This window comes from Rhagoletis pomonella, unplaced genomic scaffold (assembly GCF_013731165.1).
Source record: "Rhagoletis pomonella isolate Grant_MI unplaced genomic scaffold, Rhpom_1.0 Rhpom_scaffold_00008, whole genome shotgun sequence".
Taxonomy (NCBI): domain Eukaryota; kingdom Metazoa; phylum Arthropoda; class Insecta; order Diptera; family Tephritidae; genus Rhagoletis; species Rhagoletis pomonella.
In genome coordinates, this window is record NW_023458562.1 from 22848433 (window position 1) to 22873128 (window position 24696).

At 36.4% G+C, this 24696-nt stretch overlaps 5 protein-coding genes across 9 annotated transcripts in view; 3 read left to right on the forward strand and 2 right to left on the reverse strand.

The window, feature by feature from the left end:
• LOC118744441 (muscle LIM protein Mlp84B) overlaps positions 1 to 16614 on the reverse strand; it is a 115882-nt gene extending 99268 nt beyond the window's left edge. The window contains exon 1 of the mRNA XM_036477464.1: positions 16454 to 16614. Within this exon, the coding sequence (XP_036333357.1) occupies positions 16454 to 16571 (118 nt within the window). The 5' untranslated portion in view covers positions 16572 to 16614. The remainder of the gene's footprint in view (positions 1 to 16453) is intronic.
• Positions 13096 to 15289, forward strand: LOC118744444 (septin-2). Of its 3 annotated transcripts, none has more exons than XM_036477468.1 (5): positions 13096 to 13203; positions 13889 to 14006; positions 14063 to 14868; positions 14926 to 15063; positions 15122 to 15289. In XM_036477468.1, exons 1-5 carry the CDS (start codon positions 13177 to 13179, stop codon positions 15287 to 15289), a joined length of 1257 nt encoding a protein of 418 aa, XP_036333361.1. In that variant the 5' UTR covers positions 13096 to 13176. The 3 variants fall into 3 exon arrangements, with proteins under 3 accessions (XP_036333361.1, XP_036333363.1, XP_036333364.1); XM_036477470.1 differs by lacking the exon at positions 13096 to 13203 and adding an exon at positions 13508 to 13805; XM_036477471.1 differs by lacking the exon at positions 13096 to 13203 and adding an exon at positions 13508 to 13792.
• Positions 16615 to 16832: 218 nt separating the features above from the next.
• LOC118744448 (60S ribosomal protein L12) lies at positions 16833 to 17700 on the reverse strand. Its single transcript, XM_036477477.1, has 5 exons — positions 17665 to 17700; positions 17539 to 17601; positions 17413 to 17486; positions 17175 to 17355; positions 16833 to 17115 (listed from the first exon to the last, which is right to left on the reverse strand). The coding sequence occupies exons 2-5, from the start codon at positions 17573 to 17575 to the stop codon at positions 16910 to 16912; spliced, it is 498 nt and encodes a 165-aa protein (XP_036333370.1). The 5' UTR covers positions 17576 to 17601; positions 17665 to 17700; the 3' UTR covers positions 16833 to 16909.
• A 639-nt stretch (positions 17701 to 18339) lies between these two features.
• LOC118744452 (eukaryotic translation initiation factor 5A) lies at positions 18340 to 19942 on the forward strand. The gene is made up of 4 exons (XM_036477480.1): positions 18340 to 18440; positions 19055 to 19303; positions 19366 to 19567; positions 19624 to 19942. The coding sequence occupies exons 2-4, from the start codon at positions 19095 to 19097 to the stop codon at positions 19693 to 19695; spliced, it is 483 nt and encodes a 160-aa protein (XP_036333373.1). The 5' UTR covers positions 18340 to 18440; positions 19055 to 19094; the 3' UTR covers positions 19696 to 19942.
• A 2637-nt stretch (positions 19943 to 22579) lies between these two features.
• Positions 22580 to 24696, forward strand: part of LOC118744453 (glycerol-3-phosphate acyltransferase 3) — a 25540-nt gene continuing 23423 nt past the window's right edge. For 2 of the 3 annotated variants that reach the window (XM_036477484.1, XM_036477482.1), the window contains exons 1-2: positions 22580 to 22827; positions 23052 to 23282. In XM_036477484.1, coding sequence (XP_036333377.1) covers positions 22690 to 22827; positions 23052 to 23282 — 369 coding nt within the window. In that variant the 5' untranslated portion in view covers positions 22580 to 22689. The remainder of the gene's footprint in view (positions 22828 to 23051; positions 23283 to 24696) is intronic. The other variant, XM_036477483.1, reaches the window with a different exon arrangement.

The following is a 24696-nucleotide window of genomic DNA, read 5'->3' on the forward strand; positions in this document are numbered from 1 at the left end:
TGGTATCGAGTGGGATGCATATAATAAATTTTTTCATATGAAAAATAATGCGGAGATCCTGCAAACATACTGTATATGAAATTATAGCAAGTTTGATTTTCATACATCTTCCCATGATACAAACATCAGAAAGTAAAATCATTATCTCAATTCGTTGGCCATGATTTTTTTCTGACGTTTGCAAACATTTTATAAAATTTAAAATAAAAAAATTAAATTGTTCACAATTGTTGTTTGAGATTAAAAATGAGAATGCGTGTGTGAGCTTGAGTTCGAATTTTAAAATTATATTAGGTTCATTCCTTATCTTTTTGGACTAAAATCTGAAGTGTCAAAATGCCAGAGCGTAAGCAAAACGCGCTCACTAAAAGAGAATAACAGGAAAAGTAAAGGAACGCAAAAAACCAAATTTTTAGTCCAAAGAATGGCAACAACAAAACTAACGTCAAATAAGAATGGAAATGTACGTACAAAACACATTCACACAAGCACAAGCACAATAAACACTTACTATATCAATTATTTTTAGCCTCCTTCCAATTTCAATTAACTTTTTTTACTTTTTAGATTATTCTCACTTTTTGTGTATTCTTTAATTTCCATTACACTCAGAAAAAAGTCAGCCAAATATATTTATCTCAACACATGATTTGGTAACTATAACCAAACAGTGTAACTATAACCAAATCATGTGTTGATATAAACATATTTGGTTGACGTAACTAAACTCTTTTCTCAGTATAAATTAAATTCAGTTGAGTTTGACACTTTTCAGGATTTTGCCAGAAAAAATTCTTCTGACTAAATCTGACTACTTCGGACTGAAGAGAGTCACACTCACTGAGTGTTGCTCTCTCATTTTTGCTGTCATTTTCGAGTTAAGGAACGCGTTTTGGACTAAATCTGACTACTTCGGACTTATTCTGACTATTTCTGGGAGATAAGGAACGCAACTATTGCTAGCAAACGTCAGACTGCCTCTCAATGATTTTACCTTGTAATGTTTTTATCATGCATCTTCCCATGTCAAGCTTTACAGATCAATGAGTTTTTTCTCGGTTTGGTTCTGTTTTAATATAAAAATCCACCGAAAAAGAGGAAAGCGGCAACTCAGCCATTCAAATTTTCACATCCATATCAGAAGTAGGAATTTAAAAAACCAAAAACCATAAACAAACAAATTCAAAAAAAAACATTGGTTGTTCTAAAATTTTTTAAATAGAAGCCACTCACGTATGGTAAACAATAAAACTACAACTACAAGCAAATTATGATAACAAACCTAAAACAAAATATTACACAAACTTTTCATGATCTATAATTTCCAAGCTGACAAAGAACTGAAAATATATATTTTTTGTTGTTTACAAAAAGACCTGTCAAAAATATAAGTCAAAATTATAGAAAGCCTGTATACTGCTCCTTTTTTTCATAGAGTTGATGCTTCTTTTTTTTCATAGAGTTGATGCTTCTTCTTCGATGTTCGGGAATGTATTTTGAATATGCTAGCAATATCCACATGCAAAAGTAGTAGCGGCTGCTATGGTGTAGTGGTTAGCAGGGCACGTTACCATTCCTTAGGCCTGCATTCAAGCCCAGTTTTCGACCAACATCAAAATATAAACAAACAAAAAAAAGCGTTTTCTAATAGCGATCGCCCCTCTGTTGGTAATAGCAAACCTCCGAGTGTATTCTGATATGAAAACAGCTTCTCTTAAAAATACAATCGCCGTTCGGAGTCGGCGTAAAATTATAGGTCCCTCCCCTTTGTGTGACAAGAGCAAGACGTACGCCATATACCGGAGAAGAAGCTCGGCCAAACACTAACATACTGCGTAAGCGCCAATATGGCACCTGTATGTAGAAGTATTACCAAAGAACGTAGATAACAAGAAGGGACAACTCGTTATAATTGTAGCGAAAGTGCGCAACAGGAGCGTGCCTTCTCTCCACAATGCTTTATTAGTAGAAGGAGAAGAAGGATACTATCCAGTTATCATCCTTTTTTTTTAAATATATATCGCTTTCATTCATTTCTTCATAGAGTTGGTGCTTCTTTTATAGGAAAATTCATACGGCTTATGACCAGATGCATACCATGTAAATGCACCATTATTTTGTTTCAATGTTAACGATTGATGATTTATTTCGTTTCAACGTTAACGATTGAGTTTTTTTTCGTTAATTTAGCTCTGAAACGTAACGAAATTATTTTGATAAGTTTTGCGCTCAACAAAACGAACACGATTCATATATCTTACTAATTTTAGTGGGAAGTACTAGGATTAGGCTTAATCACTTTCCCATTATCGATTGTTATATTACGTTCTGATTGAGCCATTAACTCGACTTCAACGTTTTGAGTTTAAGAAACTCAGAGTTTAATTAGACATTTTCTTGTTTACTTTTTCTTACTTAGGGTTTACACTGTACAATATTGTCGAGACAATTATGTGAAAATGATGTGTTTGTTGTAATATCAATTTGCCGTGTTTACAATGAAATAAATTTAGCGCAGTTTTAAAGCTTCTAAAATGGACAACTCGAGAAAATAGTCTCGATGGATAAGAAATTACCTTGACCTTTAAAATAACCTTCAAAAAGAGATAAGTTATTTTTTTTTTCTTGTATTGCCCTGAAAACAGTATGCAATGAATGAAATGTTTCTAGACTATATAGATGTATTTCTGCATCAAAACTACAATTAAAAAAAATGTCAAAAATTCCAAAATTGTAATTTTAAAGGGCATTTCAAAGGTCTGATTGAGTCAGAATTATCTTGACCTTCAAAGTAAAATTGTTTGATATCCTTTTTTTTACCTAGAAGCATGAAGTTAAAAGGAAATGGATTCTTGACGCAAGAGCAACCAAAATACATATATGTTTAAAACTTTTTTTATTGCTTTTAGATCAAAATAGGAAAACATTTAAAACTTTCTATTCTGAAGGTCATTTTAAAGGTCAAGGTAATTTTGTTATCCAGTGACATTGACATTTCTTTTCTTCAATTCTCAAAAGCTTTTAAATGCCGTTACATTTATTTTACTATCTGTTCTCATCCTCGAGATATTTATTAGATTTTGTCACAAAAAAGTTAGTTTTTTGCACCGAGCGGCGCCAAGCGCCGAGGAAATGAAATTTTAATTTTTGACTGGGAGTTACGTCTCGAAGATGGGTGCTGAACACGGAAGATGAAAGAAAGAGGAAACAAAGGAAAACGAGAGGGAATGAGAAAACAACAAAAATTTGTTGCGTCCATTTAGGCATAACGTGCGTTAACACAATTTAGAGACAACTGTGAGACGCGTATGCTTGCTATGTACCGATCATTTAAGAATAACTGATTTCTACGTACACGAGTATTTTTTTCTATTTCTAGTTCCAATGAAATCAGAAATCTATCTCGTCCAGGATTTTCACTAGTCGAGATTGAAATCCAAAATACCCCTTCACTTCGCTGCATAAGAAGCGTGACACAGTCATATCTGGATTTAGTTGGCAAGTACTTGTAAAAATAAATATTAGTAGGTATGTACGTCTTACGTCAAGGCAATATTCTTTCAAACAATTTTACGGAGTATACATAAGTATGTACATATCTCGACATAAAAACATGTAATTTTGCCTAGACGTTAACGTTAAGAAATTTTTATCTACATAACCATGATAGAAACATTAGAAGGTAAAATCATTCTCTTAATTCGCAGGCCATGTTTTTTTCTGACATTTGCAAACATTTTAAAATTATATAAAATTTGTTTGTTTATTCATCTTATGCTTCATATATTCATAGTACTATGAAATTGAAAATAAAAAAATGAAATTGTTCACAATTGTTGTTGTTTGAGATTAAAAATGAGAATGTGTGTGTGAGCTGGAGTTCGAATTTTAAAATTATATTGCTGGCAAACGTCAGAATGCCTCTCAATGATTTTACCTTCTAATGTTTTTATCATGTACATAACACTTGGATGTTTTAAAAAATTACATTAATTTTTTGCAGTTTCAGCAGGAGGTGTTATAGGTTTATTTATAGGAGCTTCTATATTGAGTGCCATTGAATACACATATTTTTTCGGCAAACAAATTTTAACTATGTAAAAAGCATATATACCAGGCTACAAAACTTTTCGTCCACATAATCATGTCGACCTATGAAAAGATAAGCGACGTTTATTATCAAATAATGTGTAATAGAAATAAAAAATAATAAATATTTAATAAAAAAAGGACTCATGAGCAAATCTTACATATCTTCTGAATTCTGCTAACAGCTCATGCTTTCGTTATATGGATTTGCATAATAATAAAAATATTTTGGGGCTTACACTTTTGCTAAGTGTTTGGCCGCGCTTCTCCTCCAATTTGTGGTGTGCCTCTTGATGTTGTTACACAAATGGAGGGGCCTACAGTTTTACATCGTCTGCAAACGGCAAATGAATTTTATGAGAAGCTTTTTCGTGGCAGAAATACACTCGGAGGTTTGCCACTGACTACCGCAGGGCGACCGCTGCTAGAAAAAACCTGTTCTAATTTAGATTCTTCTCGGTCCAGGGTTCGAACCCAGCTCATACGGAGAGGTAGTATGCACCTCTAACCACTCAACCACATACTGGGTTCAGAAGCCGACAATCATAAAATAGGACAAAATATGTGTTTGTTTACTCATTTCCAGTAAAATCCAGTAAAAGTTTTTACGAATATTTATGTTTTGGCGTTTTCGTACACAAAAACTTGCAAAGTAGGGGAAATTGAGAGAGCCAAAATGACAGCTGAAGTTGCAAGTTTTTACTGGATTTTTACTGGATAAATTTTTACTATTTTTGTCAGTACGAAAAACAGCTGATCGCTTGTTCCTGGATGCAATTTAAACTAATAAGAAAACTGTTTATGGGTTTTTATTGTTGAAATTTACAAAATAAACCTATTTAATTATCAAATATATTGTTTCATTAGGAATTTGCTGCGAATACACAAGCAATTTATCAGCTGTTCATGAAACTTGCAAATAATTACTGGATTTTCGTTCGCGTACTTTTTTGGATATTTTTTCTACGAGAGCGAATTTTCACAAATTAAGTTACTACAGAGTTGTAAACAAACACAACTATAGTTGTTTTACATGGTAATGAGCAAAAATTCACTATTAGTGATTTTTTTACATTGAGTGGAAAATCACGGTTTATGCATATCAAACTAAATGCGATTATTTTTGCAGCACACTCAACGTGGTCTACGTAGCCGGAACGACTCATATTTATATCTGGCCAAGGACTTTTACTCCAGCAACACTCCCCAAAAACTCTTTGGGGAATTTGTATGCGGTTACAAGAACAACAGAGAGAGTTTTGCGGCTTTCACATCAAACTAAATTTGATTGGCCAAACTGATGTAAAATTAGGGTTGCCATACACGAAAATTTTAATGTAATTGTTGTTATACACGAAAATTTAGGTTTTACCAATAGGCAGAAATCTGAATTTACGCTTCAAAGCCTAGGGCACTGTGATTCATAGTTGCCAAATTGGTGCTTTAAGCACTAGATTTAGTGCCTTTTGAAAATTAAAACGTCAAAAAAAAATTGTTTAGTGCCTAGTGCCTTTTTTAGTGCTCTTCTTCTGAACTCGAATTTCCCTTAGATAATTAAAATATGAAATAATATGAAATATTTAAAGCTGTGGCAGCACTTAATTTGAAAGAATCTACATTAATTTTTTCGTTTGTTGCGATTAGAATTTTATTTCTCGAGGTATACTAGTTTTAATGTGCAGTACTTCGGTATTACTTCGTAAGCATGAGAAAAATTTTGTGTACTGATTTATACTTCTAAATATTGTTTATTTTTTTACTCTTGTTAAATAAAAGCTGTTATGAAAAAAAGTATCCTTTGATACAAAAAAAGAATCAGTGCTTTTAGTAAGGTAAAACGCTTTATTCCCCAAGTTTTGGTGCTTTTTTAAACTCAAAAGTTGGCAACACTGCTGTGATTTGCTATCCAATTAACCGATAGAAACTTATGCAGCAGTTTCTTGGGCTTCGATAATCGGGCAACTAAACTCGGCAGCCTCTGTTCACCAGTGGGCGCCGATTGCAAGCGAGCGTCAGTCCTGGGGTCAAGCGTCTTTATGAAACATTTCTTGTAATGGGTTACGCTCCCGGAATATCCCTTCTTTGGAGAATATCCGACCTTCTACGTATCGGAATGACTTGGGTTTTACCCGACCAAGGGCTGTTGTTTCGGCGATCTTATCCCGTTTAATAATAATAATAATAACAATAAGAGATTGGCGCTTACACATATGTTAGTTAGTAGTTGGCCGAGCTTCTCCTCCGATTTGTGGCGTGCGCCTTGATGTTGTCACACAAAGCGGAGGGACCTACAGTTTTACGCCGACTCCGAACGGCGATTGTATTTTTATGAGAAGCTGTTTTTCATGGCAGAAATACATTCGGAGGTTTGCCATTGCCTGCCGAGGGACGACCGCTGTTAAGAAAAAAACTTGTTTCTATATTTTTTGCGATGTTGCTTTGACCAGGGTTTGAACCCAGGGTTTGCTGCGGAGTGGAAGCGCGCACTGCTTACCACTACACCACAGCGGCCGACACGGTTATCCCGTTTAGGTCGTCGAAATCTCTCAAACGTTGATCGTCCATGGGACTACATCTGCTCCGTATTCTTATGCCCTGGGCTGGCATAGAGTCAAACCTTGGGCCTCCTTAGTCATGTGCAACACTTGCAACAGGTGGATTCACCTTCGCACTTGCCCGGGCCTAAGAAATCACCGGCAGCGGACCACGTCGTTTGTGGCCCCAAGCTGTGCAAACCGGACCGCCTCCATGGCACACCGGAGTGTGCCCGAGCAATACAACACCAACTCAACCACACCCCAACACAACACAACCATAGACACACACACGGACACAACCGCACCCCCACCAACACGCCGCCACCGGCAACTCCTAATCCCTCCTACAATCTGTTCGGTGAGTCGATCAAGAATATTCCGGAACGTGATATCAGTCAAGTGCAATTCCTGCCTTGGCTGGTGCCACTTTATGGCAAGTTCCGGACTGCGCACCACGCGAAATTAGTCGAGTTGCTCTTTGGGTCCCTGCTCGGCTGCTCAGTCGCAAACTTCCCCGAGACGCCGCCCATTACAACCACAGGGCAGCACACACAGCAAGGGGCCGGCAGGAAATACAACTCCCTAAAAGCACACTTTGCAATCATTCTCCCAAGGCACACAAAGATCTTAAAATTCAACTGCAACGGAATCCAGAGCCAGATCGAGGAGAAAACCGTCTCTCGTCGGAATTTTCCTGCCGATGCAGCTGTTCTAGCTGATGAGCGTGACAACCTTCGTGAGGTCGATCCCGGAAAGCCCCGCATTAGGGATCTCAATAGGAGATTCAGCAACTTGTGAAGGTTATGTCCAACCCGACCAAGCGTGACGACATAGCTGAAATCTCTTTCGGCTACCACGCTTCCTCCGACCCGGAGCGATGCGCGAGTGACCAGAAGGCTGCACAAACTGCCAACAGCTAGTGTGTATCTTTTTTTCACCAGCGGGTTCAGGCAGCTATCGGGAAGGCGAAGGCCTTCATAGCCATAGGACCCGACGGAATATGCATGCTGATCCTGAAAAAATATTGGGTCCTGCGGGTGTAGGCGACCTTACCAAGGTCCTAAACCTGTCTATGGTCACTCTCATCACTCCGGATATCTGGATAATGGAATGAGTTGTCCCACTGCTTGAACCAGGGAAACCAACCGACCACCAAAGGAGAGTTTATCGTCCGATAACTCTCCTTTCCCCGGTAGCGAAGACACTCTAGGGGCTGGTTTCTCCAACTCAACTTAACTGATTATCTGAGTAGACGACATTCGTCAGTCAGTGATAGAGACCAGCAAATCGAGGAAAATTAAACAAGGCCTTCCACATGGTGGTGTCCTTTCCCCGCTGCTGTTTGATTACTATATATCAAAGCTCCCTAAACCACCAGAGGGAGTCAAAATTGTCTCCTATGCTGAAGACTGCTCGATAATGGCGTCTTGGAATGGAAATGGCATTGATGACTTGTGCTGGAAGGAACTCTTTGCTCCCCGAATTTTCTCGCTTCTTCGCTGCAAGGAGCCTAACCCTCTCCCCTACGAAATTCTTTGGCAACCCTTTTTTTCCATCTGGACGAAGGAGGTCAGGCTGCAGTTGGGTAGTCACGTCGTTGGCGAACTAATTCCGACGGTAAATAACGCTAAAATCCTTGTAGATATCTTCGACAGTCTGCACTCCTTCTCGGCGCACACAACCGCAATTATCAATAAAGAGCCGCAACAACATATGTACATGGCAATTGGCCGGCCGGACCTAATTATAGTCGCGGGGGACCAGCAGAACGCAGTGGACTAAGCTACAGACATACCAAAACACAGCACTCTGGACCGCGACTGGAATCCTTCTTATGTCGCCCCTTCACCACCCAGATGCTCCCCATCAAGCACCACAACACAATGCTCTGTAAGCAGTTCCTAATAGGGTGCCACAGACGCGGGCACCCGTGCAGATACCTGATTGCAGCAGAGCCCTCGCTAAGGAATTGACGGACGAAGTCCAGAGGTTCATAAAACAACTTCTGGTCCGACAGCATGCCGCCATAAACGGCATTCACAGGAAGTCGGTCTCGAGTTATATAGACTCTTGGTCTGTGAATGCCGTTTTGGGCACCCAACCACCCGACGTGGAAAAGACAGAGCTTTGTATGCCTCGGGAGACCCGCACCACAAGCCCAACTTCGATCTGGCAGTCTAAACTAATACCTGAGCAGAATCAACGAAGATGTGCCCAATCAATGCCCAGCATGCGAAGAGTCGCCACATACTCACGGCACCTCTTGGCATGTCCCCTAAATCCCCTGTTCCTATGGACAGTCCCTGTTGAAGTTTCGCACTTCCTGGACCTCCCCTCAGCTGTACCAGACGACAACGTTGACGGATGAGCCGACTCGAGCGGGGTTTAGTAGACGAAAAGAACGTTAATCTATAAGAAGAGACAACACGTTATAATTTTAGCAAGTGTGAACATAAGGCACGAGCCTTCTCTTTTCATCCAATAAAACAACGTATTTGGGCAAAAGAGAAAGCACGCTCCCGATGTTCAGACTCGCTACACTTATAACGTGTTGTCTCTTCTTATAGATTTACGTTCTTTGGTAGCCTTGTTCTAAGGAAAGAAAATTCAAACACTCTAACTTTCTCACTCACTCATACGATGTTTTGACATATGTGTACCGAGGAGAATAAAATCAGCTGCTCTAGCAACATCACCGTATATAAATTCGCCTTGGTGAAATGTAAACACAGATGGCAATCTGTCTACTATTTCGAATGAAAACAAATCAAAATTTCAACCCTGCCATCCGCTGATACCTATTCAAGCTTAGTATCCAGCAGTTACACGATCAAGAACTTGGCTTCAAGTTGATCACACATAATAATAGTAATAGATTGGCGCTTACACATATGTTAGTGTTTGGCCGAGCTTCTCCTCCGATTTGTGGCGTGCGCCATGAGGTTGTCACACAAAGCGGAGAGACCTACAGTTTTACGCCGACTCCGTACGGCGATTGTATTTTTATGAGAAGCTGTTTTTCATGGCAGAAATACACTCGGAGGTTTGCCATTGCTTGCCGAGGGACGACCGCTGTTAAGAAAAAACCTTTTTTCTATATTTTTTCGCGATGTTGCTTTGACCAGGGCTTGAGCCCAGGCGTTGCGGAGTGGAAGCGCGCACTGCTTACCACTGCACCACAGCGGCCGACAGTTGATCACACATACTGTTTGTCAAAATTCATTTGAATTACCAGCTGTGACGCAGGCTGCACGCAACTTGATAGTCAATTTTAGGGCCTGTTCGAGGCACACTATAAAAGCGGCAAAACTGCAGCACTGATGAAAATTTATAATACTGTTGCAACTTTCTAATTGATAAAAAGTTGATAGAAATTCACACCGAACGTGATACTTTAATAATGCAGTGTTTGCATTGTTCAACTTTGCGTTGAACATTTGCGTTCAACTCAACGCAGGGTTGCACCAAAATAGAGTTGAATGGCTAAATGTTGGCTGGCGACCAACTTTGTTGAAAGCGATTAGTTGAAAGGCCGTTCAACCAAAAGTTGAATGCAAAGTTGAACAATGCAAACACCTTTTTATGGCGAATATTTTGGAATTTTTTCATATTTTGATATTTTTAGCCATTCAACTTTTTTTTCGTGCAACCCTTCGCTGAGTTGAACGCAAATGTTGAACGCATAGTTGAACAATGCAAACACACCTTTACTTTCAAGATACCGTCGTTAAGGCAACAACTTAAATTCTCGCCTCGTTACCGTACACATATGTATTTATAATAGGTGTATTCGCGTATTCTTCCAGCAGAAAACTCTCAACAGCAAAATTCAAATGCAGTTTTATCTATTCTCTCAAGGACGCGAACGCAAAACTAGCAAAAACTTGGAAGTTTTTAGAACAGCTGATCGAAATTTTGTTTACATACCAAAGCATAAAACGGAAAACATGAAAAGACTATAAATTAAAAGTTTGCCTTAAACAATTTGCTAAGCAAAAGCAAATAAATGAATGAGAATTTGCTTTCTACTGAAACATTTGCAGTTCTTATAGGTTATTTTAAAGATAAAAATCAGCAAAATACATTTAGTTTTTTTCATAAGCTGCAAACAGAAGACTTTGATCAGCTTTTTTTCTTGCTGGCTAATTGCTGCTGGCATAATTTTTTCCATTCTCATTAAAATGAAATGTCAGTACGGCTGTTTGACTTGGCTTTAAAGTTGTCCAACGACTTTAAAGGAAAAATTTATATTAAGTCGACGTTCAATTGTACAAGTGTGAGTGTATTGCATCTTGCTTTCAAGTTCTTGATAGCCCGAACACAGTGAAAATGAAGAGCTATGGACCACAGCTGTCAAATTGTTTTTCCACGTATTCTTATGTAAATAATTATTTTGGCGAGGACAGGGCTACGCGACGACTGTGGTTGTGGCCAAATTAGATCTATTTCTATTTTTAAAGCGACAGGTAAAGTTCTTGCTCTTCTTTTATGTCAAACTCATACAAATTCATGATGTCTCTGCCGCGTTCGAAAAATTCATGTCGTCATCGACAAAGCGTTTAGATAATGAAGATAAACAATTGGAAGCTGTAGCCCGTAGATCGTCGTTTTGTGTTCGGCGCTTGATATGTGTCACCTCCAAGTTAAGAAAACGGTCAACAAAATTATTACCATTATTTGTGTGTGAATAGTAGTGTCGAAGGAATTTTGACGCCTGATATTTCACAGTCTGCCCGATTGGAACCAGTTCCTGTGCTTGAAAGATTTCGGTTTCGTTCATTTTCAAGTCAAAATAACGTATATGGTTTCGGTTTTGAAAACCCAAACGGTTTTAAACGGTTACAGCGCTAGCAGTCAACGACCTAGCGCAAACGTACGTTGACGGACGTAGCAACATATCAAATTTACTGTTGATAGAGAGAAAGAAGCAGTACACTTCACTCGTAACCGTCGCACGTACACGATGGTGATGGCGCTGTCATAAGTTTGATCGTGTCAACTGACACGTAACTTACGTTTACGTCAGTGAGTGTGGTTCTTTAGCGCCACGGAGACAATCAAATAAATACGTCAAGCATTGCGCATGTGCGATTGAGGTTCGCTCGTGTCTTGCCCGCAAACGTTCAAATAAACGCGTCAAACACCATTTTGTATTGTGAATATGGATCGTTCGTTTGTTAGCATGTTGTCATCGGAGAGTAATAATTGTTAATTATTATATCATTTATGGCATAATTTTATGTTATATGATATAAATTAATACTTATTATATTTCACAAAGCTGGTAAGCATTGTAATGCTCAATCAAACGTAGGTCAATTATTTTTTCTTGCCCGCGCACTTGCTCATCGCGCGACTTTTTATTAAAAATTTTCATTATATAACGATGTTGGTGTGTGCTTACACTCTTCGCAAACCATTTTTTACGCGATAAAATCAAAGACTACTTTTGAAAGACGCTTATATTTTTCTTTCCAAGAAAATAACTGTAAACTTCCATAATCGTAATGCCACCCCATACCAATTCCAAATTCTGAAACAAGGTTGCACTGCATTATAAACCATATTCTTAAAGGCACGCGGAAATAGTAGGTAGGTGTAGACGTTGGGTAATTGTATTAATTCGGAATGCTAGAGAGTAGCAATACCGCACATCAGCAGGTTAATTTTCGAAAAAAGCGCCGCAATGTGCAACCTTGTGCCGAAGTTGACGTAATCACTTCAGAGCAAACTAAGTAGCCGCTATTTAATTTACCAAACCGAAGTTGGTCTGCATAACATCGACCTTATAGCATGTTCTGACCGACAACGAAAACACTTTGAAAACGAGTTTTGGGATTGTGTTATAGGGAATTTACATGAGGCGATTTTTAGTTGAAAGCAACAATCGCCTGGTGTAAACAGCCTTTCAACTAATCGCTTACAATGAAGTTGGTCGGCTCCCTACTTTCGTTCAACTTTTGGTTCAACTAATCGCCTGTGAAAGTTGAATCATGTAAATTCCCTATTAGTGTTTTCGTTGACATTTCTTACATCCTCTGATTACAGTTTTGCTACGCAAAAACCAAACCAAAATGCTCATTTTATTTTCATTTGCAACCTCTTACTTTCATTCTTATTTTACTTTGGCCAGCCAATTAACAATAAATCCGAAATGGCGTATTAAAGATGATAAAATAAGACTTCCACTTCGATAAATAATCGAAAAAAACTAGTGAAGACACCGAATGGAATGAGTGGAATGCGAGTTTTCAAGTAGTTTTCAGCGAAAACTGGTTTTCGTTTGACAGATTTTACATGGACGATAACACAAGTTTTAGGTCGAAAACCAGTTTTATCAACGAAAACATGTTTCCGATGTCGGTCAGAACATGACATTGGTCTGAAACTGTATTTAGCTTTTAATTATCAAAAACCTTACACACACAGTTTCGTTCCGCAAAGTCAAATCGTTCCACCAGTAATTGGAACATTACATAGGGGCGTTGTTTTTTATGTTACCAAGTATTGCATTTCAACCAAAAATAGTTTGCAAACAAAGTCGTGAAAGATGTCTGTCGCTGTTGACCTCGTTAAGGTATTATTGTTGTACAATTTGGTTCCATTTGTCAATATACTATATAGGTTGATTTGCTAATTTTTTAATAGGCAAGAATAAATATAAAAGAAAGTTGTGTCTTGAGCTATATTTGGATAAATAGAACAGTTAATTTCCGTGACTCAGAAAATCGATACGCCAAATTGTGTTGCCTTGTAGCCCTTATGTCATTTGTCGGTTTGATTACTTTGTGTAAAGAAAGTCCGTATTTGTATGCTCGGCAGATCGCTAAACTGTATTTTGGTGGAAAAAAAGGAGTAACAAATGAGAATTGTCATTAAAGTCCTGTCTGCGTCTACATGTGCAGATAAATAAATATATGTATTTATGAATCTGTGATTTAGCCTAGAGGCGAGCTTAACTATAATGTGCCATTCGCAGTATCTTTTTTTTTCCGGAATAAGTGAAGGCCTCTCTATTATATTTTATTCAACCCCTGCCAATTAAAATTTAAAGCGAGTTTGATTGAAATTCACTCGAAAATGAATTGCAGAACCGGCCTGATTATATTTAATATTCAGTAGGACAAACCTCCGGACTTTACCAATTATTGCAAACTAATAGATATGTAATATTTAAAGGTGTTTTAATAACAGATATAAAATAGATAAATACTGCGATAGGATTATAATTTTTTCTTTGTATCTCGTTTTTTGGCAATTAGAACGAACCACATTTAAGAACATTAAAATTATCTGGACATGTTGGGTTTGACAGCTTACCGGACCAACTGGTGAACAAAAGCGTACAAAATGGTTTCGTTTTTAATGTCATGTGTATAGGTAAAAGTCCTCGAAAGCCACAGAAAAGCATTTTTAATAAATTCCATATCTTTCAGGTGAGACTGGTCTGGGAAAATCCACACTTATGGATACTCTCTTCAACACTAGCTTTGAGTCTACACCAAGTCCACATACATTGCCGAACGTTAAATTGAAAGCACATACTTATGAGCTTCAAGAGAGTAATGTTCGGCTTAAACTAACAATTTGCGATACAGTAGGTTACGGTGATCAAATTAATAAGGATGACTCATTTAAAGCTGTAGTAGACTACATCGACGCACAATTTGAAGCATATTTGCAGGAAGAACTGAAGATCAAGCGTTCTTTGGTTTCATGCCACGACAGCCGCATTCATGTTTGCTTATATTTCATATGTCCAACAGGTCACGGACTTAAGTCATTAGATCTTGTATGCATGAAGAAACTAGATAGTAAAGTTAATATTATTCCCATCATTGCAAAGGCTGATACCATATCAAAGTCAGAACTAAACCGATTTAAAAGTAAAATCATGCAGGAGCTTTCCAATAATGGAGTTCACATATATCAATTTCCAACCGATGATGAAACTGTTGCTGAAACTAATACAACAATGAATACACACGTTCCATTTGCTGTAGTAGGAAGTACTGATTTTATAAAAGTAGGCAACAAATTAATCCGCGCTCGCCAATATCCTTGGGGGACAGTTCAAGTTGAGAATGAAATGCATTGTGACTTTGTTAAACTTCGTGAAATGCTGATTCGAACTAATATGGAAGACATGAGAGAAAAAACTCATACTCGCCATTATGAACTATATAGGCAGAAACGTCTAGAACAAATGGGATTCAGCGATGTTGATAGTGACAACAAACCAGTAAGTTGAGATTCATAAAATTGGATGTTAAAAAAAAAAAACATTTTTCGCTTTTAGATATCATTCCAACAAACATTCGAAGCAAAAAGATCAAATCATTTAGCCGAGCTACAAGCTAAAGAAGAAGAAGTAAGACAGATGTTTGTGCAGAGGGTTAAGGAAAAAGAAGCTGAACTTAAAGAAAGTGAAAAGGAGGTAATCTATACTAATAATCTTGAAAAAAAGTTATGTTAAAATTTACATATGATTTCAGTTACATGCAAAGTTCGATAAACTAAAGCGTGACCATGCTGAAGAAAAACGAAAGTTGGAAGATTCCCGAAAAAAACTAGAAGAAGATTTTGTAGAATTCAGTCGCCGCAAAACCCAGATATCAGCATCACACCATACCTTGACTTTAGGCAAAAACAAAAAGAAGTAATAAACAATTCTTATTCATTCGACTGTTTCATGCCAAATTTATATGAGATATTTGCATGTAACTAATTAATCACAACAGGAATATATTTTCTTATGAGTGTGTTTAAATTATTTAATTTCATCTGCCTAAATATAATTCAATTATAAAAAATATATATTAATCAAATTCCTTTAAATCAATACGTAAGGAATGAAGCACAAAAGCGCGCTTTATGAGAAAATGAAAATGAGTCATGCTAATTCCTACACATCTGATATGATGATCTATCAACATATTTAGCCTTTTCAAACCATACTAAGTCCGACTAAGTCTAAGGTGACTTTGGTATGGTTTGGAGGTGTCGATATGCAGTGAGCCCAATTAGCGTTACAGCCAGGTCCAAGTTGTTTAGAATAAGAAAAAGGCACTGTTGTTTAACGACAGTTGGGTCTATGCAAAATTACGCAACTGTTTGGGGAATTTGTACGCTGTTGCTACGAGAAGCTCTATGTATATTATGTATGGCGACTGGTGTCTAGTTGCTAGTCTAGTAGCCATGGCTTTCAGTATTGTACTATATATTATGTATAGCGAATAATCTCAGTATACAGAAACATCTTTTTTGGACACGTACAAACATTTCGAAATAATTGGCAACCTTGCTCCATTATGTTTAACCATATATTTAAACAAACAGGGCTTGTACGAGTTGCAATCACAACCACAGTGTTGCGCGGTAAGAGGATATGTGTATTACGTGGATTATGTGTTGCCGGAGAAGTGTGGCACAACTTTTTTATGCCTAGGCGCCTTCGGCCGCACTTAGGGATTATAACCCTTTCTACGCAGAATTCTCCTTCCTGTATTGCCGGAGAAGTGGTAGAGAACAACAGAGAAATAACAAAGTCGAAGAGAAAACACAGTAGCCAGTTGGCATATATATTGGCATTATATATGGTTACACATCGTCTACCAGTCGCCACACATACTAGTGTGATTTTTATCTTAAAAAATGCAAACAATCTGGAACGGAAAATTTTCAGCTATAATTTGTTACTCAGTAGTAATGTAGTAAATTTTCGCAAGTTTCTAGCTAGTGTATCCGAATGCAAAGTGAACCAAATGCCTACGTTCGCCGCCGATGGACTCTTTTTAAAATATTATATATTTAAATGTCGTACTCACCATTACAAGTCAGTTTGCGAGTCTGCCTAAAACCGCGACAAATAATCATAATCGTTCCTTTACAAGACTTGAATGATACCATCTGACGAAAGCATTTAGTTTGGACAAACATAATCATACATACATCCGCGATACTAGTTTTCACTATTTTCGTTTCCAAATAAAAATTTCGTTCTGGTAATCTCAACTAATGTAACATTCGGCGAGTCTCAAAATAACGCGGCTTACACTAAAATCCATTTTAATCATATTTTTGCACTTCTGCTCGTTGTTCACTTCTTTTCTTATTTTTCCAAATTTCAATCTTCTTAAATAAAACGTTCAAAATCCATCTCATTAAACTGTCTGATCATTCTCATTTTTGAATGAGAAATTACTGTTCCTTTTGCTGCGTAACTCAAGTTTTGTGGTGATAACAAATTTTATTTCTTAATTCGGAAAGTAGCTAGACACTATTTATTCGGCAGGAACTTCTACAGAACCACTGTTAATGTCGTCAATAATGTCATGTGGCGGCCTTCCATCAACTGTGCAACCAACGCTTTGCGCTGTCCCCAAAATTTCTTTACAAGTGCCCTCTAGATTACGAGCCATTGACCTTGGTCTCATTGTTTTCGCAATTGAAAGGATGTCATCAAACGTTACATTTCCACTATGTTTAACTATCAAAAAATAAAAATAAGTTAACAAATTGCAATTAAAACTTTGCAAAAAGTCCTACTATTTTTCTGCTTCTTCCTATCACGGGGAGGTTCTTTAAGCGCCTTAATAATCAACGAAGCTGCAGATGGACAGACTGATATAGCAGCTTGACGGTTTTGAATGGTCAGACATACTGTAATTTTAAGTCCCTTCCAGTCTCCAGTGGCCTTAGCAATATCATCTCCAACTTTTTTCGGCGACTACAATAAGAAAGCTTATTGAAATGAATAAAATAAGTAAACAATGAATGTTCTTACCAAACCGAGTGGACCAATTTTAGGAGCCAGGGAAGATGTGGCTCCAACCTCGCCACCGACACATCGCAAATAAACTGAAACGAGCGGTGTTGATATAATTCATCTCAACTAAGATACAAAATTTACCTAATTTAATCTCAGTAGGATCGAATTTTGGAGGCATTGTTGGTTCTGTACACACGAAGCAATCTGAAAATCAAAGGATCTTTTAAATAAAAATAGATAAATATTGGACATGAAAAATGCACATACACCCAACGACAAGGCTTGAGGTAAAAGGACGGGAGCTGGGTTCTTGCAGCAAGGTTGCTGCTTTGAAATCCGCTTCAATCTTACGACCCATCAAGCACAAGTAAAACCTAAATTAAAGATTATACTCTTTGAAATGTGTTTGTTGGTTCACATATATTCATAATTCCTGTGCTCACAAGCCATAACAAATTAGCTCGTTTCAAGAATATTCAGAATCCGCATTTTTCAACATTTCCCCTCGGTTTTTGACAGCGACTAAAAAATATATCTCGACTCAAGCCTTGGCCGCCTCGACTTTATACTGGTAAAACTTTCCTATGTTTGTACAATTAAGGCCGAACTCTTAATTAAGTGTAGAAGGAGAAATTCTGGGGAATTAATTTCAAATTAGTTCAAATATGTCTGTGTTTTTTATCTAGTTGTTTTAAGTATTTTTTAAAGCTTGCTATTTCTTTAGCTAGTTGTTCTCCTTTAAACGGTGGAGAATTGTTTGGCCCAAACTTATTTTATTTTTCAAGGCAGTCATTCAATATTTTGTATATCTTAAATTGGTAATTTGTATGCTCTAAACAGACTGTAAGCTTATGCAATTTTGATGAGTGTTTCTTTTGGCGCTTGACAGATATGATTGACGACTTCGAAAGCATTGTTTGCGCCATTTTTTCATAGTGTATTGACCGGATACGCTATCTTGATTACTCATTCAAGTGTTTCGTGGACAAGAGCAGGGTTGTGCCATTTCTTCTCTTTGCTTAAGGCTATCATTTAAATCACATGTGAGTATCGGATTCTTCTCCGAAATTTGTGATATTTTATGCATAATTTGTTGATAATACGGATCAAAAATATCCGAGCAATTATGCCACAAGAAGAAATTTAGTTAGTGAATTTTCATAGTGATTTTCCTTACTAAGTGGGAAGAAGGAATATGTGATGCTCTTGTTGAACGCTAGGTTTTTCATATACCATGTTACAAGTGCTTGATGTCAATGAACGAAAGATTTATCAGCATAATTTAAAATGCAGCGTCCGAAAAATTTAGCTCTTAATAAAGGAAATGATTTTCTAGATAAGGCGACGCTACATACATATTTACCAGTTCAATAATCTGAAATTTTGGTTAAGTAGCTCCATATATGTATGAATGTACATATGTACGTATTACAAACACAGCGATTCGGCGTGCAGTTTATTAATCAGCAAGTCTTGTTAAAAATATGCAATTCTAAGTTTTAATATCCAGATGTAAACATAAGATACCATATAGACTCGGTCTTTAATTTTCATATTGTATATGGTTTAAACTTTTCTACAAATTTAGTTGAATGGCCAATTCTACACCTTGTTAATATCGATTGATTGATTATTATTCTCAATATATAATTTGCAGATATTTTTTTTGGTACGCGGTAGTCTAATAACTGAGAAAAATGGCCGAAATGGATGATCATCATTTTGAGACCGGCGATTCTGGTGCCTCTCAGACATATCCGATGCAATGCTCAGCTCTACGCAAAAACGGATTTGTTATGTTAAAAGGACGGCCGTGCAAGATAGTTGAGATGTCTACCTCAAAAACTGGAAAACATGGTCATGCTAAAGTTCATATGGTTGGCATTGATATATTTTCAAATAAAAAGTAAGTGAGCACATATGTAGAAAAAATGGTCAAAATTTATGGTAATAATTTTTCAAAAACAGATATGAAGATATCTGCCCCTCGACCCATAACATGGATGTACCACATGTAAAACGAGAGGATTATCAGTTGACTGATATAAGCGATGATGGTTTTCTCACTTTAATGTCAGATAACGGAGAAATTCGTGAGGATTTAAAAGTACCAGAGGGCGACCTTGGAAACTCTCTAAGATCTGACTTTGACAACGGCAAAGATCTTTTGGTAAGTAAAAAGATAGTTTACGGATGTTATAGTTTTAATATTGCATATTTTTTCAGTGCACAGTCCTAAAATCTTGTGGTGAAGAATGTGTTATCGCTCTCAAAACCAACACTGCTTTGGACAAGTAAACATCCCTAATACGTCTGACTTTATCTACCTGCAGATTTCTGTTGAATTTACGTTAAAAGTAAATTAAAACTAATACTATAGTAGTGTATTAACACTATTATGGCTAAGTTCAATCAACTCATTTGACTACATTTACTTCAAAAATATATAGTTTGTGAAGTAATAGAAACAGAAATTTGAAGCGTATAGGATAAAGAGTTGAGTAACAAAAACAGATTTTCGCCAATAAATTTTTTTTTACATTAATTATCTTTTTTCATTTAATATTAATAATTGAGAACTATTTCAGTGGTGTATTATATAAAGTATAAGAAATTAAGACTTGCTCGTCGATCAATAAGTAATTTCACGATAAAAAAGATGTTTTATTTACTTGTTTTCAATTGGAATTCAAGTCGTGAAGATGGATATTTAGTACATGTTTGTGATGTCACCTTCAGGATGCAACTATTTTTTTAATTATCAAGGTAAAAGCCATACATACATATTCATATGTCAGTACTCAAATTGCATGATTGAAACAGGAAAATTAATTTTCGCGAATTATTAAAAAAAAAAAATATTAACCTTGATTATTAGATTATCTGATAAAAATTATTAGCCAGTAGTGTGCGTATTTGTAAGCTGAATAAAAATAATACACAACTGCATAGCTATGCGGGTCTTAACATCCACAGTATCAGGTTAAGCTGCGCAAAGGCCTGGAGAAAAAGCTACGCCTAAGGTTTCTAAAATGAGCGCGTATTAATTTTATTACCACGCGTTTTGTTTAAAGAGATTCATTCGAATTAGGGTACAATTAGCCCAAAATTTATTTCTGACAAGAAACACACTATGACAGCATTTTACTTACGAAGATTTATCCTTGCCATGGGTTTTGCAGGATGTTGTAGCCCCACCTGCGTCGGTTTTTACGTCAATGATCAAGGTCCAACTACCGAGCTGTTTTGATGGGTCGAACAGATGGGAGAGAGGTGTTAGCTCAGTCTAATTGAGGAGGTGGTTGGTGTCATGGGGGAGTCTCCACATGCCGGACATAAGAAATGTTTTTCCTTGCTGAAAAAACAGCAATGAAATAAGTGTTTTTGGTCGCAGCACTTTCTGTAAGCTTTTTTTATTTTAATGAAACTGCGCTCGGTGGTAAATGCAAACACCGATGTAATGAAAAAGCGACATGATCGTTGTGCTCTAATCAAACTAAAAAATAACAGAAGACAGGTGACGGCGGAATGTTGGTTCCAACCAAAGTTAGCTTTAAATTTTTTAAGATCTACACTGGTGGCCCGATAATTGGAAACGAATTTATTTTACAAGTTTTGGAAATCTATTTTTATTTATTTGCATTAATTTTTTTTTTTAAGAAAATATAAAAGCATATAACTCAAAGTTTTAAACCTTGTACAAGATTTATAATAAATCGGCGAAGTTAAAAAATGGTCATCAAAATCTCAAACTTTCAACTGGAAGTTCTAGAAAAAGTTCGATGTTACGGATTTATAGCCCATTCAATTTTAAGATTGTGATTGGCTTCAAAATCTCGTTGGATTTGGAGAATTTTTTCACTATGTCAAGCGTTTTATTCCAGACTAAATTTTATTAACTTAAATTTAATTTAATTTTAAAACTTTGAGTTATATGATTTTATTCTATATACATATATATACAATTTATATAATTACAATTTAATAATTTACTAGTTTCATCATTTTGAAAAGTGTTTTTGCCTCAAGACATCGAGTTGTACGGCATTAACTGTCACTTTTAATTGGTTACTGCATTGGCTACTTTTATTAAGATTTTTGTATGCATTTAACGGTGAGTCCTTGAAGTATTATTTGTTAAAAATCTTTTTTACTAATTTCCCCATTTTAACATATTTTTATACCCGAGCGCACTTGTGCACAAGGGTATATTAATTTTGTTCACATAACGGTTATTTGTAACAGCCAAAACGAATCGAGCTAGATATAGACAAATGTATACATAAATGCTCAGAATGAATAGAAAAGTCGATTAAGCCATGTCTGTCTGTCCGTCTGTAATTATTAGTATATTTTCCATATAAAATAAATTAAAAGTAATAAATAAAAATAAAGTATCCAAACCTATAAAAAAAACTGGTTCTAGTTATCGGTTCACCAGTGTATAACAAATCTTGTCAATTAGGAACAGTGATTCATGAGTTTGTGCATGGCAGTGAGTTGCTTATACGGTGTTTCACGCGGCTATCACCCCTATTGTGAATGTCGACTAGTAGTAGATAAACGACAGTTAGTCGATTATCGATTACCCGTGGTATTTTCAGTCGTTTTCTTGTTCAATAAGTGTGTGTGAATAGTTTATAGTCGCTTATCCTTCTACAAACAAACAGTTGTAGAAGGATGAGCGATTAAAAACTATTAACAGTCGCTTTATGAACGAGAGATCGACATTCACAATACCATGAAAAAGCGATAATGGAGTATGAGTCGTTTATCTACTACTAGTCAATACTGGCAATAGGGGTGTGTTTTACAGGCAACTTTTAGTTGAAAGCAACATTCGCCTGGTGTGAACGGTCATTCTACTAATCGCTTCCAATGAAGTTGGGTCTTCGAGAATTTTTGATTCAAGTAATCGCCTCATGTGAACACCGTTGTATTTATGTAATTGCGTAAAGGTCTAGTTTCCGAACCATGCTTGCTCATAATTATGCGGGAAAATACCTATAATGTAAGCTATGCGGGTGATAGGAAGAAACTTCGCGTGGGATTCAGACAACTTTCTTTATATTGTTTTCACAGTCTCGAAAGCAATAAGTCGGCTTGACACAAATTGCATGCCATTTTCGCGAAATCGGTTGAGCCGGTAACACCATTTTGATTTTGACGTTTGACATTAGCAAGATGTTTACTGTTCGTCAGATTAATTGCTTGAGAATTTAGTTGAAGCACAATCTCGATTGGATAGTATTTAACAGAAAACAAATCTTTCATGTAAATCTGAAGAAAGAAATGTTTTTCACAGATATTTTAGAGTTCTTTTGCATTCCCTTCAGTGTATTTATTTCATTTTTGGTTATATTGTCCGCTGTAAATAAATCTGTCGGTGTCCGAAGAGCCTACGTAAAACTTTTGCTAAAGATATTTGAGGTAAGTTATGAATTGGTTAGATATTTGCAGTATTTATGATAAGAATAGATCAAGGTACAACTTAACATTTTCAATGATAGCTGTATCTGATAAAATAAGTGGACTTTTACCTCATTAAACTGATCTAGATATATTTCATGATTGTAAGCGATGATGAACTTGCAACGTTTTGTTTCCTTTTTGTATTAATTCATATATGTACATATATATAATATTTATTTTAGTTCGGCCGCCTGAGTATTGAATCTGCAGCGACAGAACGCCAAACGAAAGATGGTGAGACGTGTAATGTCTCAGTAGGAACTAAGGCTAATGACATTAATAGACCTTGCTCTAAACAAACTGGAACTAGTATACCCACTACAAATGGCAACACATTAATTAGCAGGGACAGTGTACTTCTCCCAACAACCAACGAGTCTTCGGCTACGGATCGGGATGACTCTTCTAAAGATGTAAGTACAATTATAATATGTTTTTGCATGAATATATATAGACATATGGATACGTAGTACTTGTCTGGAAGAAATTAGCCTTGGAACGATTTCAAAAGAAGTAAAATAGATTTTTTAATTTGTCTCCGGGACTGAAGTCAAGTTGGTGGAAATACGCATACAGAACATTTTTTGAGTTGCTTTTGTTTAAACTGCCACGATTATAAGATGGAATAGAGTTCCAGATGCGGATAGTATTGACAAAGAATAGCCGTGCAGAGCTGAGATAATTATATATAGGAACAGTCAAGTCGTTTACTCGAGGTGATTTGGGGGACGTTAGTTCTCAAACAGATATTTGGGCGCCTTATTCGTAATGAGACGAAAAAGGAATATACAATTTCTAGCTTTAAGGTATTCAGAAATTTCGCAGCAAAGTAGGCGCGTTCTCCAAGCAGAAATATGCTCATATTTTGCTAGCCCAAACACAAATCGCGTGATCTGATTAAATACTACATCTATTTCGTGAGCTGATTGGGAATCTATCCCGCTGTAGAGTACATCAGAATAACAGATAACTGGCATTATGTAAAATGTATTTTACTTACATATGTACATGTGCGTGTACATACATCCCAACAAGCAAAATAAACATAAAGTAGGTTTTTAAAGGTATACTAACGCTTACAAAACGCATATTTTTTGGTTTGGGTTTGTTTTTTCTTTGATTTGTTTATAAAAAAATCGCTCTCAACGCTTATAAAAGGTTCATTTGCAAAATCTGAATACTAAAAACGCCTATTTAATATTTAACATAGAAGGTTCCTTTAACTTACTTTTAAAAACACTTACATAAATGCGTATTGGGATGTGACAATAAGTAAATTTTATATTCATAGGTATATTGCCAGCTTAGAGTGAAAAGAAGCTACTTGCTTAATAACAGACTTAAAACAGGAGGTTATCTATTCATCTGAATGTCTTTTTCTTTTGTTATGTACATATGTACCGGACAACTTTGAATTACCTGAACCGTTTTCGATTTTTAAGGCGGTTCCTCAAGAATAGTCCCAGAGCAATTTGGTTTAGTTCCGATCGTTGGATCATGACGAAATTAATGTTAGTTTTTATAGTGCATTTTATTTTGTAAATTAATTGTTTCTAACCATTTCTATTAAATGCTAATCAAATTTGCTACGTCCAAAATAGTAACAGAAAATTTGAGCACTGTCAAATTTTGTATAAGTTTTTTTGCAAATAAGTGCTTTAAAAAACAGTTTGAAAGCTGTTTATTTGAAAAAAACTGGACTTTTAAGTCAACGGTACGAATGTATTCCAACCCATGATACAAAAAAGAAGGTAGTTTCAATAAACAACTTTTGACGGATAAAAAAATTTTTTTAAAGTTTCATAAATTGTCAGTATTATCAACGGC

Bases quoted from the DNA above. Each gene is read 5' to 3' on its own strand.
- LOC118744444 (XM_036477468.1), top strand. From the start codon at position 13,177: ATGTCTGTCGCTGTTGACCTCGTTAAG. The intron at 14,869-14,925 runs GTAAGTTGAGAT...TTTCGCTTTTAG, and splicing joins TTGATAGTGACAACAAACCA to ATATCATTCCAACAAACATT. The intron at 15,064-15,121 runs GTAATCTATACT...ATATGATTTCAG, and splicing joins TTAAAGAAAGTGAAAAGGAG to TTACATGCAAAGTTCGATAA.
- LOC118744448 (XM_036477477.1), bottom strand. From the start codon at position 17,575: ATGCCTCCAAAATTCGATCCTACTGAGATTAAATTAG. The intron at 17,487-17,538 runs GTAAATTTTGTA...CGCTCGTTTCAG, and splicing joins TCCTACTGAGATTAAATTAG to TTTATTTGCGATGTGTCGGT. The intron at 17,356-17,412 runs GTAAGAACATTC...TTCTTATTGTAG, and splicing joins AAATTGGTCCACTCGGTTTG to TCGCCGAAAAAAGTTGGAGA.
- LOC118744452 (XM_036477480.1), top strand. From the start codon at position 19,095: ATGGCCGAAATGGATGATCATCATTTTGAGACCGGCGATTCTGGTGCC. The intron at 19,304-19,365 runs GTAAGTGAGCAC...TTTCAAAAACAG, and splicing joins GATATATTTTCAAATAAAAA to ATATGAAGATATCTGCCCCT. The intron at 19,568-19,623 runs GTAAGTAAAAAG...ATATTTTTTCAG, and splicing joins ACAACGGCAAAGATCTTTTG to TGCACAGTCCTAAAATCTTG.